We start from the raw sequence: 17710 nt of genomic DNA, 5'->3' as shown, positions 1-17710 counted from the left end.
AATAAGTGTAGAAAAGAGTAAAATCTTGTCATGACTAGAGGGAAAAGAGAAGAGAAAAGTCAGATTAGACTTACAGACAAGCCTCTGGAAGTAGTGGAGATGTTCAAATACCTGGGAAGTGAATTAATGGAGAATGCTCGACTGGATGCTGAAACTAGTAAGAGGATTCAAGCTGGAAGCTGTTTCTATCTTAGTGTAAGAAACATGTTATGGGTCAAAGTTGTGCCAATGGAAGCAAAGGAAACTAGGTACAAGATGTATTACATACCCATAACAACTTACGGAGCAGAAACTTGAACAATGACAAAGAAGGATGAGAGTTGAATATAGGCAGCCAGAATGAAGTTCTTGAGGAGTATGATACAGAAGAGTAGAAGAGACAAAATAAGGAATGAGAAAATCTGGTAAGAAATTGGAATGGGAAAAAATGGATGATAGAATAGAGAAGAGCCAATTAAGATGGTTTGGGTACATAAAGCGAATGAGTGATGAGAGAATGCCAAAAAAGGTGATGGAAATGCAAATGCAAGAAAGGAGAGGCCACGGATGACCACGACTGAGATGGAAGGACACAATCCAATGCAGTATTAGAGAAGGAAACCTGGACTGGGAAACAGTGTTGGAGGAGGAGTGGTGGAAACACCGAAGAAAGTGGAAAGGAACCATATTAGCCTCTATCCGGCTACAGCTGGATGATGGGAAATGATGATGATGATGATGATGATAATGATGATGATGATGATGATGATGAATGATTATAATGTTGATATACCACTTACCTTAGGCTATCTGGTGTGTCTGATGAGCTATGTGATGACAATGAAAGTGTCTCAATATAATCTGACATATCAGATGTCCCGCTACTTGTACTGCGAGAATCCATATACGGCACCACCATAGCACCATCACCTCCTGGACTTTGGAATCCTGGGAAAAACAAGTAGACTTTTGTCAGTTTCATTGTGGATTTGATGAAACAAACCTATCAGGGGTAGTTTACTTGCTATCAATATGCATTTAATATTAGTATCAACATCTGACAATATTCACTGGAAACAATAATCTTTGGTTAAAATAACACATTTGTATAATGCTGGCTCATGACAAAATATTTTGAAAGCTAAGAAATAAGGGCCTAGAAATCATGTACATTTAATCTGATAGGTCAAAGAAAGGTTAGAAGTTATAATTTAGTTTTGTTATGTCATTAATTACAGAGTCATTTGAATGAGCTTGATATACACTTAGTGAAGAAGTTATCCACATTAACTTTTCTGTTACAAAACAGCATGTTGATTCTATAAAGAGCGACCAAGAAGTTTCTGTTCAACGGCTGTACAATCCTGAATCGTGATACCAATCAGGCATAATCGCTGTGAACATTGAGGCACATATCCCACCAACACATCAGGTTGAAGATCCCCGTGCGATAAAACACCGTGTACTGCAGCTTGCAGAAGTCCATTACTGCCTACTGCATATTCTCATCCGAATGGAAGTGTCAAACCTTCAAGGCCTTTTTAAGGGGACCGAAGGTGTGATAATCACATGGGGAAAGATCAGGATTATAGGGTGGGTACTCGAGTGTCTCCCACTTGAGTCGGCGTACCTTCTGCGCGACATCATTTGTGTAATGAATGAGGCTGGCCTCCCAGATCGACCGGCGCCTTGTTTTGAAATGCGACCCACATGGAACTTGGTGCACCATTCCACAGCAGTGGTTTTCGACAGACATGCTGCCCCATACACAGTCTTCATCCTCCAGTGGATGTCCACAGGTGTTTGCCCTTCAGCAGCCAAGAACAGAATAACAGCATGTTGGTCCTGTTTGGACGCATTTGGTAATAACGTTGCCATAAATCACGTGGCCACATTTAACGCACGCACCTCAGCACAACATAACTGCCACACTAATCCCTTTGCCTACACGTTCATGCTTATATACTCGCATTGGAGTCGCACTACATTGCATGTCTGCTACAGCAACATCCTCAAACAGAAACTTTTTGGTCATGCCTTACAAATAAATGTGACTCATTGTGCAAGAACAAGCAAGAAGTGGATTTATCTGGACAATTCTCTTGACCCTTGTATAGGAAAGTTCTCATTTAACCTCTCAGGCAAGTTCTCCATACACGTCTACTCTCGCACTTAATATACATTGCAATGATGTACCATATTTGTGCATGCTTTTCACAGTACTAACCAATAATAGCACTTTATGGTATCTGTGGAACGTTCTTGGAAATTGCATATACCAGCAAGTTCCAGAAATTTTGTTCTTCCTGACCACCTATATTTCACCAAATATATTTCATAAGCTTGTTACTTTATACATCATTGAAGTGAGGAATAATTTGCCTTATGTCCTCTGTTGAGACAAAGTTGAAACTATTAACTTGAGGGGACCTTGACTGCCATTTGTGCTAAGAATTTAGTAATGTTATCGACTTTACATCCCACTAACTAATTTTATGGTTTTCGGAGACTTCTTATAGTCGCAAGAGGAAGGTGAACAGGTTTCATGAATAATGGTACGTTCTTTGCATTGTCTTTTGGGAGAGCAACAAAGTAGTGTAAGCAGTTTTGCCAGCAATTCTGATTATGCAGATGGTGGCATAGGTTATGTCCAAGAAGAATTTTTACACCTTGAAGAAAAAGACAAAGACGTGGAACATGTCAGTGTAAATATCTCCTTATAATGACATGCAGAAAGTGTGGTGTGAGTTGAATACCTATACAGTGAATGGAAAATTCCTGTTACTGGACAATCATGACCTCTGAAGGATTCTGCTAATGTTTAAGATGCATTTTTACCCTTCTTTGATGAGGAAGTTATAAATATATCATAGTAGAGGAGACAAGCTGAGATAGGTACTGAGCAAACCTTACAAGTGAGTATCTGGAAGCCAGGGTCATATATTAGGACCTGGAAGCCACTCATAGGTATCAAAATTTATGTGGTGCATTGCCTCAATATGTTGATGTGTATGGTGCAGAAACCTATTTCTTGAGTTCCTACACTTTCAGCAAAATATGAAATAGTAATTTGAGCTCATACTGCAATTCCTGGATTAATAGAGCAGCAGACTATTACACAAGCCCTCCAAAACTTACTCAATATTCAAAATCAGAAAACATCACAATCAATCTTTGATCTGTGGAAAGGTTGGTTAAGCCTAGAATGGTATATCCTTTTTAAAGCTGTGAAATTCGGAATAAAATGTTATAAACTTTGCAGATCATCTACAAGTACCTGTTATTTACATGCAGGGACATTCAAGACACCACTGGTAAGTCATCCTGAAAATGTTGTGTTACTGACTTGTAAAATTTCTGAAATATGCAACGTTTTATGTACTGCTACAAAATCTGGCTCGGCTATTCATTTAAATATCACTTCGAGTGCAGAAGCTAGGCCATTTAAATTCCTGCCTGAGAGATTAATTAATTGTTTCCACATTTTATCATTTTGCTCAAAACTGGGATTAATTGTTCTATTATTACAACATTTAGTCAGAGAATGTTTATTTTCCAATGAGATTCTGTATACAGTAGAAGTCCGCTATAATGAGTACGGCATATAACGAGAACTCCGATATAGCAACAACATTTTTCTGTCCCTTCAAAATTCCTATATTAAACTGTGTATCGTCCTTCGGTTACAGCGAGAGCCATATCACTGACGCATCCGTTATTACGAGCGATTAAGTGCATACGATTTTTTCCGTAAGCGATATTTATGCACCCCAGCGATGATATTGCATACGATCGATTACCTTCGGCATCGTTTCCTCGCTATGTGCACTAGAGAGTTCTCTCGTCGACATTCGAAGGCGATGTCGTAGTCGAATAGTAATACCCGTCGACTGCTGTTCCGTAAAGAAAATTCGAATGAAAGAGAACATATTTTCGTAATAAATGCGTACCGGTAAATAAACGGTTGTTAACTCGTTAAAAATTAAGGCGGGCTAAACAACCACTTAATTTTGAGGCTAAATACTAAATTAAGTAGAAAGGGATACACCTCGAGGTATGGCAGAGTGCTTAATTTGGATTTCGGAGGTTAGTTTATATTTTCTCGCGTCTGGTTAAATTACGGAGCGGCTATTATGAAAATGTATATCGAGAAGGTTATCATTTCTCTACTGGCGCTTGAAGTGTGTTTTCATCATATGTATAGTACGGTTAAGTTAGGATACGTGATGCTGTTTGAATAAGAAAACTGAAACGTTTGCAACAAAATGCGATCGATCTTCTTCGGTACCGTACGGTATAGTTTTCTCACTTTGTGCATTTGCGAGTTCTCTCGTCGACATTCAAAGGCGATGTTGGAGTTGATTAGTACCTAATACCCGTAGACTGCTGTTCTCTAAAGAAAATTCAAAATGAAAGAGGATGATAGGTTTCATAATAAATGCATAAATAACGTGGCCGATAGCAGTTGTTAACTCGTTAAAAATAAAGACTGAATTAAACTATATCTTAATTTTAATGTTATATACGGAAATTAAGTAAGAATGTGATACACTTCAAGATATGGCAGAGTACATCACTGATTTCAGAGGATATTTCAAATCTTCTCGCATCTAGTTAAATTTCGGAAAAGCTATTTAAATGTAAATTTTTTGCGAGGAGGTTATCATTTCTCTACGTGCGTTTGAAATATGTTTTCATGATACATATACGGTTAGGTTAGGTGACGCCGTTTGAAGAAGAGAACTGAAGTGTTTGCCACAGAAACCTCTGGAGTGATACCGTATTTCTCAGAATCCAAGACTTTTTTTCTCAGAATCTCATGCGAAAACTCAAGGGTTGTCTTGCATTCGCGGCCTAACAGTAAGTTAATGGATACCACTGGCAACTACCGCGGAAACCACGCTACTTCTTTTCACACGTGCACAAAACTCGTTGACAAACGACCGCCTCCTTACTATAGCCTACATCGCCAGTGAAGTTACACACAGGATCGCAGGAAATAGTGAAGTGAGTATGGCGTTCTATTAGCGTTTACAAAAACGTTTCTCAAATCTGTAGAATGACATCAAAACATGCGAGCCTTCCAATTCTTAGACAGGCCATGGCTACTCAGTGGCAGAGTTATAACGCGTCTATTGTACTTGACGCTTAGCAAAATTAAGTCTTATAGACAGCAGGAATATTTTCAGCATAGGCCTAACTAAAGCCAACATTTGGCATTAGTGTGAAGACAAATAGCGGAATGGCCATACCGTGGCGCAATAAACTCGTTCGTTGACTTTCGACGTCCGCGATTAGGCCTACACATCGCTAGCCGCTGAAGTTGACCAAACCTGGCAAGTGAGACGTGCGTGTAGCGGTAGCCGGTTACATCTGACGCTGAGTAAAAGTAACAGTTTCATAGACAGCAAGAATAATTTCCTGGTGGATCGTCGTAATGTACAGACGCATGGAATAGGTACTGGCGGCAAATTTTCAATGGGTTCTCTTCGGTATTATGATGCCAATTTTAAGTTAATGGCCCTTAAACCCGCGGAAATAAAGAATAATTGTGCAACCGCAAAAAAAGGCATAACGAAATTCAATGTTCGGTGTCTAAAAATAGTCTAAAAATGCGTAGGCCTACTGTACAACAAAGGCATTCATATGATTTTACAAAGTACTTTTTGAGCCTGATTTAAATTTTTTGAAGGAAAAAGTGGGGTTCATCTTGGATTCGGAGAAATACGGTACTGTATTTTTTTTAAGAAAGAAATTAAACATACAGTTTCATGTAGTACCGGATTTCGACAAATAACAAACAAGTAAGCCGTCGTGTGGATAACATCTGCGGAAACGCAAGTTTTGAACAAACTGATTGCCGTTTCATCCCGATTTTAAAATGCATGGGGGGTTTTCCGACTTTTATACAAAAATCGGATATAACGACAATCCACTATAGCAAGTAAATTTGCCGACGTTATGAATTCTCGCTATAACGGACTTCTACTGTATAAGGTTGCGAATCCATTATTGATCCTTTTGTAAACTAATACTTTCCTTATGTTTGAAGGTATATGGATGAAACATAAAGTTGTTTCTACAAAAATACTAGACTTGTCATACACACCTTTTGTTCCATCTCTTTTTGTTGGGCAGATAGGAACTTCCGCTTCAGCTGAAGATGATTTGGCTGGTATCTTGATCTTTTGGAACTGGAAGCTGATCTCTCTAAGAGGATCTACAGACTTGGATCTTCTTGGTAGAGATGCATGGAGGCAATTTGTCAGAGCTCCTGGATGCCTTGATACAGCATGATGATGCCTTCTTGTGGACATGGCTGTTGTGAGGGGGAGCTCAAACTCGGCAAAGTCAGCACCACGATGTTTCAGTGAACCAGTCGATACACCTGAATCATTAGAACTGGACGAGTCTCGGTTATTGCCCGATTTGCACGGTACACTTGAAGAACGCCTAATGTGCACAGCAGATTGTGAGATTCCTTGTTGCTGCTGTTGAGGATCAACCAGACACTCGCGAATCAGTGTACGCAATGACCCACTGCTTGTGCTTCCATCATCTGTCAAGTTCTCAACAGCAACCACAGCCTCCTCTGGTTCATTTCTTTCAGTCTCAGTGGTTTCAATCTCTTCTTTGGTCTCTCCTGTAACAGGTGGAGTTGGCTGAATTTCAACTTGTGGCTCTGCAGATTTCTTTGGACTTGTTTCACTGCTGGCAGGAATTACTACTGGACTTTTCCTTGAGCATTCAGGTGTACTCAGTTTAGTCTGAGACAGTGAAATTCCTCTTTCTGTAACACTGTTCCCTTCAAAGTCCTCAAACTCATCGAGGTATCTTGAAGAATCAGCTGAACTTGATCGCTTTCTGCTCAGCAAGTGCTGTCTCCTAACTTCATCATTCGATTCCATCAACAATCGTCTTAAATATGGGCTATTAGCAGAATTATACATCATAGCCGAGCCAGGAACTCGAGGGAAGTCAACTTCAGATCGCTTTCTACTTCTATCAACTGCAGGGGCAATTGGAGCAGCCAAGCTGGGAATACTGGCAGCTTTTTCAGACGGAAGACCTGCAGAATGGTGGTCAACTTTCAATTTCAGAACTTCAGTTTTATTGCAAGCAGTATTCCCACTGGTAATTGGTGACATTGGTAAGTAACCAGGATAGTTCTGCCCACTGCTTTCACTTGCACACCCTTGTGGTGTTTTCATAGTTTTGGCTGGCTCCATCATCAAATAGTCATCTTGCTTATTGCTATTTGAATCTAAGCTCTCAGATAATGTGGAGGTCTCCATGTCTGGATTGGGTGGTTGCTGATGTTGCTGTACAGGAGAGAACACATGACAGGCATGCCCACATTTATTACAGAACTTAACACCATTGCTTATCGTATAGGACACAACACTATCATCACGAAACCTAGAAGATTCGGAGGACAGTTCACTTGCCATATTGTCTATTTCCTGCTGACTAATACCAGCTCGCTGAAGCACATCTTTGGAATTCTCATAATATTCCAATGAATGCGCAAAGTCAATATTCTGATAGTTAGCACCAACACTATTACTGTCACTATTAGGAGCACTAGGGACTAACATACTACTATCACTAGTGTTCACAACCTCTGTACCAGGTTCCACATTTACATAATTAGCACACTCGGATTGGTGTTCTGGTCTTAAGCATTCATCCCCATGGTTAGCACTACTTGCTGAGCATGAACAGGGGAGTTGACCTTTCCTATTGGTTTTCTTTGATTTGTCAACAGTGGCATAAATTGCAATCTCCCCACTTGCATTTACAACCGGCATCTTACCCTCACCACTTAATTTCACTTTATGGATTGGTACACCAGTATTTTCCATACCATTTCCTCGACGACAGTATGGTAACATCATCCAGTTTTCAGCCCAGCACATAACACGTTGACATGGACAATCTGCAGTAACATCCTCGTGTTCCACAACCATTCTTGTTGATTCAACAGAGGAAGTCACGACGACAGATTTCTTTGCATATTTGATGATACAGCCACAAGCTTTGCGTAATGTTTTCATTGTAGGAGGTGTATCGTAGTTGCCATATTGAGGATTTACTGCTGGATCAGTACTTCCTGAAATAGCGAGGCATTCCCTGATATTTTTAGGGGTATCATAGTATTCTTCTGATGGCTGTGCACTTAGTGATAATCTGTTTTGTGAGTCTGCAAGTTTTGCCTCTTCTCTGGAATCCTAGAACAAAGAATAATATTTTAAATCAACTACTTTAATTACAATTAATATTTACATTAGTGTCGTATAGCTGATTACTAAATTAATTTTAGAGTACTTGTAAAGTTACAAGTAAACTTTTTTTTTAAAAATTTATTTTATAAATTCCTCGAAACACCCGAGACAAAGGGAATGAAATCTGAAAAGTACTGTATAATTATACTTTTTTATAGATGAAGTTCAATTGTGTAGTTATGAAGCAAAACAAAAAGAAAACTTGTAGTATGTGGCAATTCTAGATCTGGGCTTCTGAAGTGACCATTTTATTTTATTTTCTGTAATGTTAACCACAGTCTGGTTACTATAAATATTTTTTTCTCTCTTTACAAGAGAATATCTTTCAATATAAATGACAATAAATAACATAATAAATACACCATTATTTTTGCTTGAATGTACAAATAATATGTACAGCTAGGAGCTAGAAATGACTGTATGCCACCATCAACGTCAGTGTTTATACCACTTCATACTGTTATCCATAGAAAGAGAAGAGCATGAACACCTTCTGAAGAATTGTGAGTGCATAGACGCAGCATTTAGTGCTTTTGGTCAATAACGGACACACTTTTAGGGTGAGTGTTTCTTCAAAATATATTTAGGTATTTTTTTGAGGTTCAGTATTGATTCTCTTTTAATTTGTAACTGTCATTTCCAAAATGTTACACCTTATTGAGTCCAGAATTCTTTTACCATTTTATTTACAACCATGTGCTACCCACCCAGTTTTAGGCACCTACTTCTAGTGTTACGTGACCTGATCCAGTTTTAAATGGAATGCCAATCAAAGGGATATGACTTTCCATTTCATAAATTCCACATACATTATTTGAGATTAGAACTGCCACCCAGACATCATCATCATCATCATCATCATCATCATCATCATCATCATCATCATCATCATCATCATCATCATCATCATCATCATCATCTTCATCATCATCATTATTATTATTATTATTGGCTTAAGGCAATACGCATGTATTATGTAAGTTCATTAGACATAAACACAATACTAATAAAAATACAAAAACAATGATGAAACACTGAGACAATTTAACAACTCAAAAGAGTATTTCACAAAATAATGTCCAGATTGTCCAGCAAAGTTGTCTGCTCCACCTCACCACATCCAGAGCTACTTCGTTTATGGGTTGGGGAGTTAGGGATTGGAATAACTTACCAAGAGAGATGTTCAATAAATTTCCAATTTCTTTGCGGTCATTTAAGAAAAGGCTAGGAAAACAACAGATAGGGAATCTGCCACCTGGGCGACTGCCCTAAATGCAGATCAGTAGTGACTGATTGATTGACTGCGATGAAGCACATCATCCATGTTCAGTTGAAACCCTGTTAATAGCAACCCAAGTTTTCTGTGGCAGATCAAAACCAGGAGGGGGGTGGTGTACATTAAATAAAGGCTGCCACTCATGTGAAAGTTTGCTGCGCCAATCGCTTCGGCACTAATTTGCAGCACTGAAGTTGCTTGAAAAGAGCTCTCAAGCTGTTTGAATTAGTGGGGACCTAGACTTCAGGAGATGAAATCCACCAGCTGTATCATCATGGGTAGGAAGAGACTGGTTGGTTCATTGTTATTTTTGAGTATGCACGGACCAACCTGTTTATTCTCCTTATTCTAGGAGTTTTGGTGTTACCGAGTACAGGCAGCCAGAAAAGATGGTGCCAGGGACAATTTGCCATACGACAAAGTACACTAGGTGAAACAGCTGCCCCTACCAATAGTATTTTATGCAAACAACAGTTTAATGTACATTCTGAAAACATCTGTCCTTCCGCTATGCATAGTAAACACAGTAAAACAGATAAATCTGTATTTACAGCTTACATAAAAATACCAAAATAATGCCGTAATAGGATCATAAGTATCCTTCGAGAAAATTGAGATCATGCCCATGAAACCCCTGAGCATAAATAAAGTCTTCATAAATTAACAAAAATTAACATAGTTTTGTAATTTATATACCTTCGAGAAATCATCATACACAACTCAAGCAAGAAGGAAACATTGATAAATAGAATCAACAAAATGAAAAAAGCCCAATTTCTAACCTGGTCATTGTATAATAAGAACTACCTGTCAACAGATATCAAGATCCAACACTATAAAACCATAACTCTCCTGGAAGCCACTTACACTTGTACAACCCTGATCCAAATTAAAAACAAAAGAAGATCTGATCAGCTCCTCAAAACTGAAAGAAAAATCATCAGAACTTGAATAAGTAAAAAATACCAAGTTAAAGGAGTCTGGAGAATCCCTCCTAATGAAACTGTCTATTAAGAGATTGACCAAACCACCAACACAATGAAGAAGAAAAGAATCTCATATTTCTTTCAATCTTGCGACTGCCAGGAAACCGGATTTAATGACAACTAGTGATGAGAAATCTTGGAAAGAAGACAGGAGGACAATGGATCCATGAAATTCAGCAAGATCTCAGAGCAGTTTGACTCGAGACAGCAGATGCAGAGAACAAAATTAAAATTAACGCCCTACTTAAGACTCACTAATTTTCAGCAGAAATGATACATAGAAGAGCCTTAGCAATTTCAGATGTAGTGAGAAAATTACAAACAGAACGAATGAAAAAATACTGGGTAGATCACAAGAATCAAACAGTACAACCTCCAAAGAGAAAGTGAATGTGGAACAACTCAAGTGGTCGAATGTGGCCAATAAAGTTAGTAATAACAATATTATTAAATAATAGAAATCACCAGTGCTCTCTTTAAACGATCTGATATATAAATGAAATGTCTGTGAAACATGAAGTGAACATTGCGACCACGTTAAAACTAACATGAGCTGTAATCTACATGCACTGTGCTGTGGTGCAGTATAGTATAGACGGTAAGAGTAAGCTGAATACTACATGTGATAGATTCAAGTCCAGGGCAGGGATACTCTTTTATTTTTGATTCACTTAGTTTCTACCGTCTCTTAATGTATGTGAAATATCTGCTTTTATGCACATTTTCAGTGAAATAAAGTGTATGTGGTCCTAATAAGGGCGAGTATGTCATCAGAGTCAGACGAAGATAGGATAGGAAGTGGTGGTGGGGAACCAAACTGCTCTAACAATGGTTGGTTATGTTAGCAAGTGCTCGAAGTGATGACCCGCTTGGTTTAAGCATATCTGGGCACACAACTGACCGGATATTCCAGCGCGCTGTAGCAGAGTCAGTGTTATAGATCTGCTGGTTTTGGTGGTGAGTTGTTGAAGACGCTTGGGATTTTCGACTCCTGAGTGTAAATTTTTTGTTTCAAATGCCCCCAACAGGAAGAGGAAGAAGTGTAATGGCAATGAATTCAGTGACCTGGCAGGTCAAGAGACAGGTTCTCCTCTTCCTACCCATGGTCATGGACAGCTAACATCCAATGTGGTGGAGCTCCATCCTGTTGAAATCACATTGTTAAACATTCTCCAAGTGGCACATCCTCCAGAAGAAGTGGGAGTTCATGGTGCATAAACTGCAAGAAGCATGTGACAGTTACATGGCCCTCGAAGAAATACGTTCCAATAAGACAATCACCCAAGATTCCACACCATACATCCATTCTTCACTGCACTTGATTGGTTGCCTGTCGCACCCTGTGGGGATTGTCAGCACTCCAACAGTGCATGATGGGGTGGTTGGCAGTACTGTTATTGCTGAATCACAATTCGTCTGAAAACAAGATTTTCAACAGGAATGCTGCATTATTTTCCAGATTTCCTAACAACCATTGATAGAAATTCATTTGAGCTTCAAAATCCCGCCGGTGGTGCCCCTTTTTTAGCTGTAGATGGTAGGGGTGATATTTATGCGCATGATGTATTCATAGTACAGAAGTCCAGCTTATGTTCACCAGTAGTGCAATTGCCTGTGTACTAATGTGTGTATTAATGGGAGCTTGTCTAGAACAGCCTCCTCATTTTTGCCAGAAGTTTTGGTCTTCTCGGACAGGTGTTATCATCTAAGTACCCCTGGTGTTTGTAAACACTTTTTCAACACTGTGGGAAGTCTTTGCAGTCAGATGTCGCCTGTCCGGATACACTTCCTGATACAGACGTAGTGCCTGTAATAAATTCTCTCTTGCTTTCCTGTAGATAAGGAGAATATCAATGAATTCTGCTGTTTTCCCCTTGTGTAAATCAGAAAAGAATTATAACTAAAATAGCGAGAATGCAGGCACAAGGAATCGAGCCTGGCAAAGTCCCTCAAACATGGTGCCAGACTTGGAAGGGATCCTTGTCTGGTGCAGTTGTTTGTGACGGCATTAATGTAAATACTATGGACAGGAAATTTTAACAGTGAGATTTGGATTATTAGAATATTCTAACAGTTTAATCATGTATATAATAATTATTTAGTATTAATTTAAATATTCTGTACATTGTAATTAACATATTACATTAGACAAAACCAAAGAAAATAAGTAATGAAGACCATGGAAGAGTAAAATATCTAAGCTGCAACAGTACGCTGGTAGAAATCACATTGTTAAACATTCTCCAAGTGGCACATCCTCCAGAAGAAGTGGGAGTTCATCGTGCATAAACTGCAAGAAGCATGTGACAGTTACATGGCCCTCGAAGAAATACGTTCCAATAAGACAATCATCATCAGCCTAACATTAAACATTTTTAATGTATTGAATAGGTGACACAATAAACCCTTTAGCATCCTACATTCAGTATCTTCAATACGGATTAACAATGATATTTATCGCTTGCGACCCATATAGGGTCGAAACTAGTACCTTGATATTATATACTGTAATGTATTTATAAACATTGCAATTACTGTACAGTATTGAGTAGGTGGAATAAACTTTGTATATTATAAGTAGTAACAGATTCTTCGAGATATGTCAAATGTATAGATTATATCTGAACTTTAACTATGTGCATTTAGTAATGAAGCATGGTATGTGTGAGATGTTCTTGAGTTTATGACATATTTTAGGTTAATCCTGAATGTTTGGTGTTCCTCATTCGAGTCCCTGAGTTACGTTATACTTATTTTGACACATACATCCTAACGGGAGAAGTTACCCCTTATGTCGCATTCATGTCCCACACAATAGAGGCCTCGAGCATATGTATTCTTCACTTCTGTACATGTTGGGTAGCATGTTGATGGAACCGAGATCATGATTTACCATTTATAAGCTACCATCAGTCCAACTGTAGGGTCATTTACCTGTTAATCCCATATTTTTACTGTAGATGACACATTACTTGGTTACTGCCCCTATATCTGGGCCACAATATTTAATACTAAGATGAGGTTTGAATGGCACCATCACTAATTAATTAAATGGTGCATGTAACTATGAGGACATCTGCCATTTATTTAATTATAGCTTAATTGTAGTTATTTCTGGGTTATGTTGTAGTGTGCCTCAGAGATGTGCTGTTGTGTTGTTTTATTATTTTCATTTGCCTAATGTGATTGTATTTTCTTGTTCTTGTTTCATGTTAGTTTAATTGTCATTCCATTTAATTGCTTCATTAGGGATATATATCCTCAGAGGTATATGCGCACACCATTGTGTGTTTGGTCTTTCGTGGGTGTAGACTTCCTCAGGGCAAATATTTGTTTATAATAGGTAGATTAGATTCAGTTACCTTTTATTTTGATTGCAGGAAGAACGTTATTAGGTAGGATCTTGTTACAGAAACAAATCTGAATAATGGAAAGTTTATGTGATTTGGTAAACGAGATATATAACAGGGTAATTTTAAATCTGAAGTAGCTTATGTTTATATGATAAAATTACTATACCTATATTTACGAATTTCTACATATATTATCCGATGTATGGATAGAAACTGAAAGAAGGCAAATTAAAGATTGATGAAAACTAGTGTTCGTGTAATAGAACAATGATACTTGCTACTAAACAATGCAATTTATTTTCTACTGCATTGTGTTGTAATAGACGAATATCAAAAATCATTATTTCTTATTTTGTGAGAGTAACTTGAATGATAATTTCAATTATGGAGTTGGATATTATCAGAGTAATTAACTCCTATTTTTATCATTTTTCTCTTTTAACCTTCAATTTAACACTATTCTTTGGTTTTGTCAAAGTGATAGTGTAGGATTTATTGAATATCTCAGTTGTGTTCTGTGTAGAATAGAATAGAATAGAATAGATATATTCAACCATCCATGATCATGTATAACATTCTTCCATCCATCAGTATATAATATATTATGAACATGGAAATTTGGGAACGACGGTCATGATTAGATACAACCACCTGATATATCATATAGTATCAGAATAAGTTCACAATAAGTCATCACATATGAAATCATCAGAATTATTCATTCTGTTAGACTAAATCCACGATGATGAACAGGTGATCGCCCAATAGGACTCCTAATATAGCCTTGTGGGCCGATGACCTTCGATGTTAGGCCCCTTAAAACAACGAGCATCAATATAGCCATGTTTTCACGTTATCTTGAATGTTTATCAACTTGACATTGTGTGTGGCGTACATAAATTTCAAACTGTTCTCATTGGTAAAAAGGACCTGTGAAAGGCTCTGAGTGCAGAGACCCATGCTGCCGACTGTATGGATGCAATATTTTTCTGTGAAATACATAGTGAATGACTGAGTGACTTCATGCAGACCACAGTGTTTGTGTTGCACAAATACAATAACAGTGTCGTTTTAATGCTTGCTTGTGTGGCACACACTAGTCTGTGTTTAAGCACTTAAGCTTCATATCAATGTAAACATTTTTGCATGATGCAGGATTCAAACTATCAATACTGTGTTCTGTTAATTGGTAGGCTAGTGTTTGACCACATGCGCTATGCCGCAGCTGTGAGCGAGACTTGTATTAAGAATGCCTTAGAGTACGTTACTCCTTCAGTTCGGTGTTTCTTATGCTTTGCCTGGTCATTTTGACACAAAATCATAACATGGTTGAATGGTGGACTGATATACAATAAATGAATGAAGGTAAGGGTGTATTCTGCCTGAAGGAAGGTCCAAACCTCTGCAGAGGTGTGCCTGAGCCAGAGTTTACATACAGTAGGATGGCCAGTTCCTTTCCGCTCCTCCATTCCCTTACCCCCCACCAACAGCGCGTGGCAACCCATCCAAATCTTGACCACGCCCAATTTTGCTTAACTTCGGAGATTTCACAGAATCCAGTGTTTCAATATGGCTATGGGTTGGCAATGAATGAAAGGATGTCATATATTTTAAACTGTCTATAGTCTCATGGCAGGGATGATAATAGTGTTCAAAATGTGCTTACAGTGCATTAGAACCATACAGGATGCTAACAGAGATATATCAACCTCACAATGATCTCACACATGTGTTGGGCTGCAGAACAAAATATTCACAGAGATGGCTCATTCACTTGGTATATTAGCTTTGTTGTAAATGTGAAGGACTTTCCTCTACAAAAATAAACATGTTGGTTACTACTATTGCTACAATCTATAAAAATCACAAGGTTCTAGTGGTTTTATATTTAAACTGTTACTTACTTTTGAATAGGAGCTGCCAAGAAGTGATTTGGGAACATCGTAGTTTTCATAGGGTCCAATAAGAAGGCTGCTGTCTGGTCGCTGTGGTGGCTGTGCTTGCTGCTGTGGCTGATGGAAAATAACCGCAGGATGGTGATGGCACGTACATATCGGCTGCTGATTTATTGGCATTGGCTGTGGTGTTGGTAGTGGTAAAGGCATAGGAGGTTTCTTAATTTTTTTCTTTGATGGAGAGTCTGTGGTAGATGGTGGAGTTCCTCCTGCAGACATCTGTGGTGGTTTGGGTGGGCGGGATGGTGGACAGCACTGGCATCGGCAAGGGTCAGTTGCTGGAACTGGATATGGCTTATTTGTATGACTGAGAGAAGGAGGATGTCCACTACTTGAGCTGGGTACAGAGGACGTTTTTGGACTCTTTGGAGGAACGGGTGGGAGTGATGCTGCATGAGGAGGTGGAGGGTTGTTTGAGAGAACTGTCCGGGGACGATCATACCAGCATGCTTCTGGAGGATTATTGGTGGAGAACCTGGGAACACAGTATTCTGAATTCCCACTGCTTCCATGAGATGAGATGGACACTCTATCACAGCCACTACTCCCTGCATTACTTCTTGTACTGTATGCATGGTGGTGACAAATGGCTGCAACACCATCCATAGTCCAGGCTGGGCTAAAGGGCACAGTGGGTGTGTTGGTGTTGGTGGCTGTTGAGGAACGAGACATGGAGGGTGCTCCCAGCTTGCTGATGCAACTAGCACAGCGCTCCAAGGAAGGTATAGGACCTGAACCATCTGATGCCATCACTGGCCAGCCAGAATCTGGATGATGATAGTGTGGATCAGGCAGTTCACTCACAGATGCTGTGTCACCACAACCATAGTTGCTGTCCAGATCTGTGTTATGATGCCCTGCAGCAGACTCAGCTGATGACCAGAAAGGAGAACTGCTGCCATGATGCAATCTATGGAGAGGAAGAAGAATGGTTTCATTTTCTAAACATAACTGTAACGTAACGTAGGTGGTCTTCAATTCATATTTTTTAAACCGCGAGTGGTCGCTAGCCGAAATGTAACATGAGTGGTCGCGCGTGAGACTTTCTCTCACATTAAAATATATATGACATTTTTTACAGTTTTGTGGGTGTAAGGCTGAAATTTACTACTGAAATGAAATGCAAGACCTACCTTATATATTTTAGATAAAAATGAAATGATTAGCTGTTTATTAAAGACACAAATTACTACTTAAAATAACATATGCAATGTATATAAAAATAACTTCCGTTCTGAAGTTGTAAATAATAAAATCTCACACATGCAATATATCTAGTAATATTTACGTACAAAGCAAGGTTTCTGAACACAATAACATTTTCAAAAACAAGAAGTGCTCATAATACAAATACTAACGCGTACAACAGGAGTAAGTTTCCCGCTCCACTTCAAAATAACACCAACGTCATTAGTCGCATGATGAGAGAAACTCTCACGCAGCGTGCCCGGACACATAGGAACCTTTCTTCTGACTAGGGGAGGTGGTGCTTACCCTTCAAATGTGAATTGCTCTACTCACAACAGTTATAAACTCAGCTAGAAGAGGGAACAGTCACCTCCCTTTCATCACTGTGAAGTAATATCACAATAAAAAATAATGTGAGAGAAAATCTCATATAGCGACCACGAGCGGGTTAATGTCTAAAAAAATTAAACGTATTGTACAACTTGGCAGAGAAAAGCTCATTTATAATTGAGAATAGAATAACCCTCTTTCTCAATGTTACACCTCCAATTCTTTTCCACATGTTACTAAAAAATGTAAACATACAACTTCTATACATCTAAATGTAGAATATTTTAAGAAGTTTCAACTTGATAGGTACTAAATTCAAGTAAAGGTCTACTGAAATACTTATTTTATTTAGCCAGTC

General features: G+C 38.7%; 1 protein-coding gene across 1 annotated transcript in view; it reads right to left on the bottom strand.

The window, feature by feature from the left end:
- LOC136862882 (uncharacterized) overlaps nucleotides 1-17710 on the bottom strand; it is an 88819-nt gene that overhangs the window by 19838 nt on the left and 51271 nt on the right. The window contains exons 7-9 of the mRNA XM_068226298.1: nucleotides 15784-16744; nucleotides 6089-8210; nucleotides 780-927 (exon numbers count right to left, since the gene is read on the bottom strand). Coding sequence (XP_068082399.1) covers nucleotides 780-927; nucleotides 6089-8210; nucleotides 15784-16744 — 3231 coding nt within the window. The remainder of the gene's footprint in view (nucleotides 1-779; nucleotides 928-6088; nucleotides 8211-15783; nucleotides 16745-17710) is intronic.

This window comes from Anabrus simplex, chromosome 1 (assembly GCF_040414725.1).
Source record: "Anabrus simplex isolate iqAnaSimp1 chromosome 1, ASM4041472v1, whole genome shotgun sequence".
NCBI lineage: Eukaryota > Metazoa > Arthropoda > Insecta > Orthoptera > Tettigoniidae > Anabrus > Anabrus simplex.
This window is presented reverse-complemented; position numbering and strand designations above follow the sequence as displayed.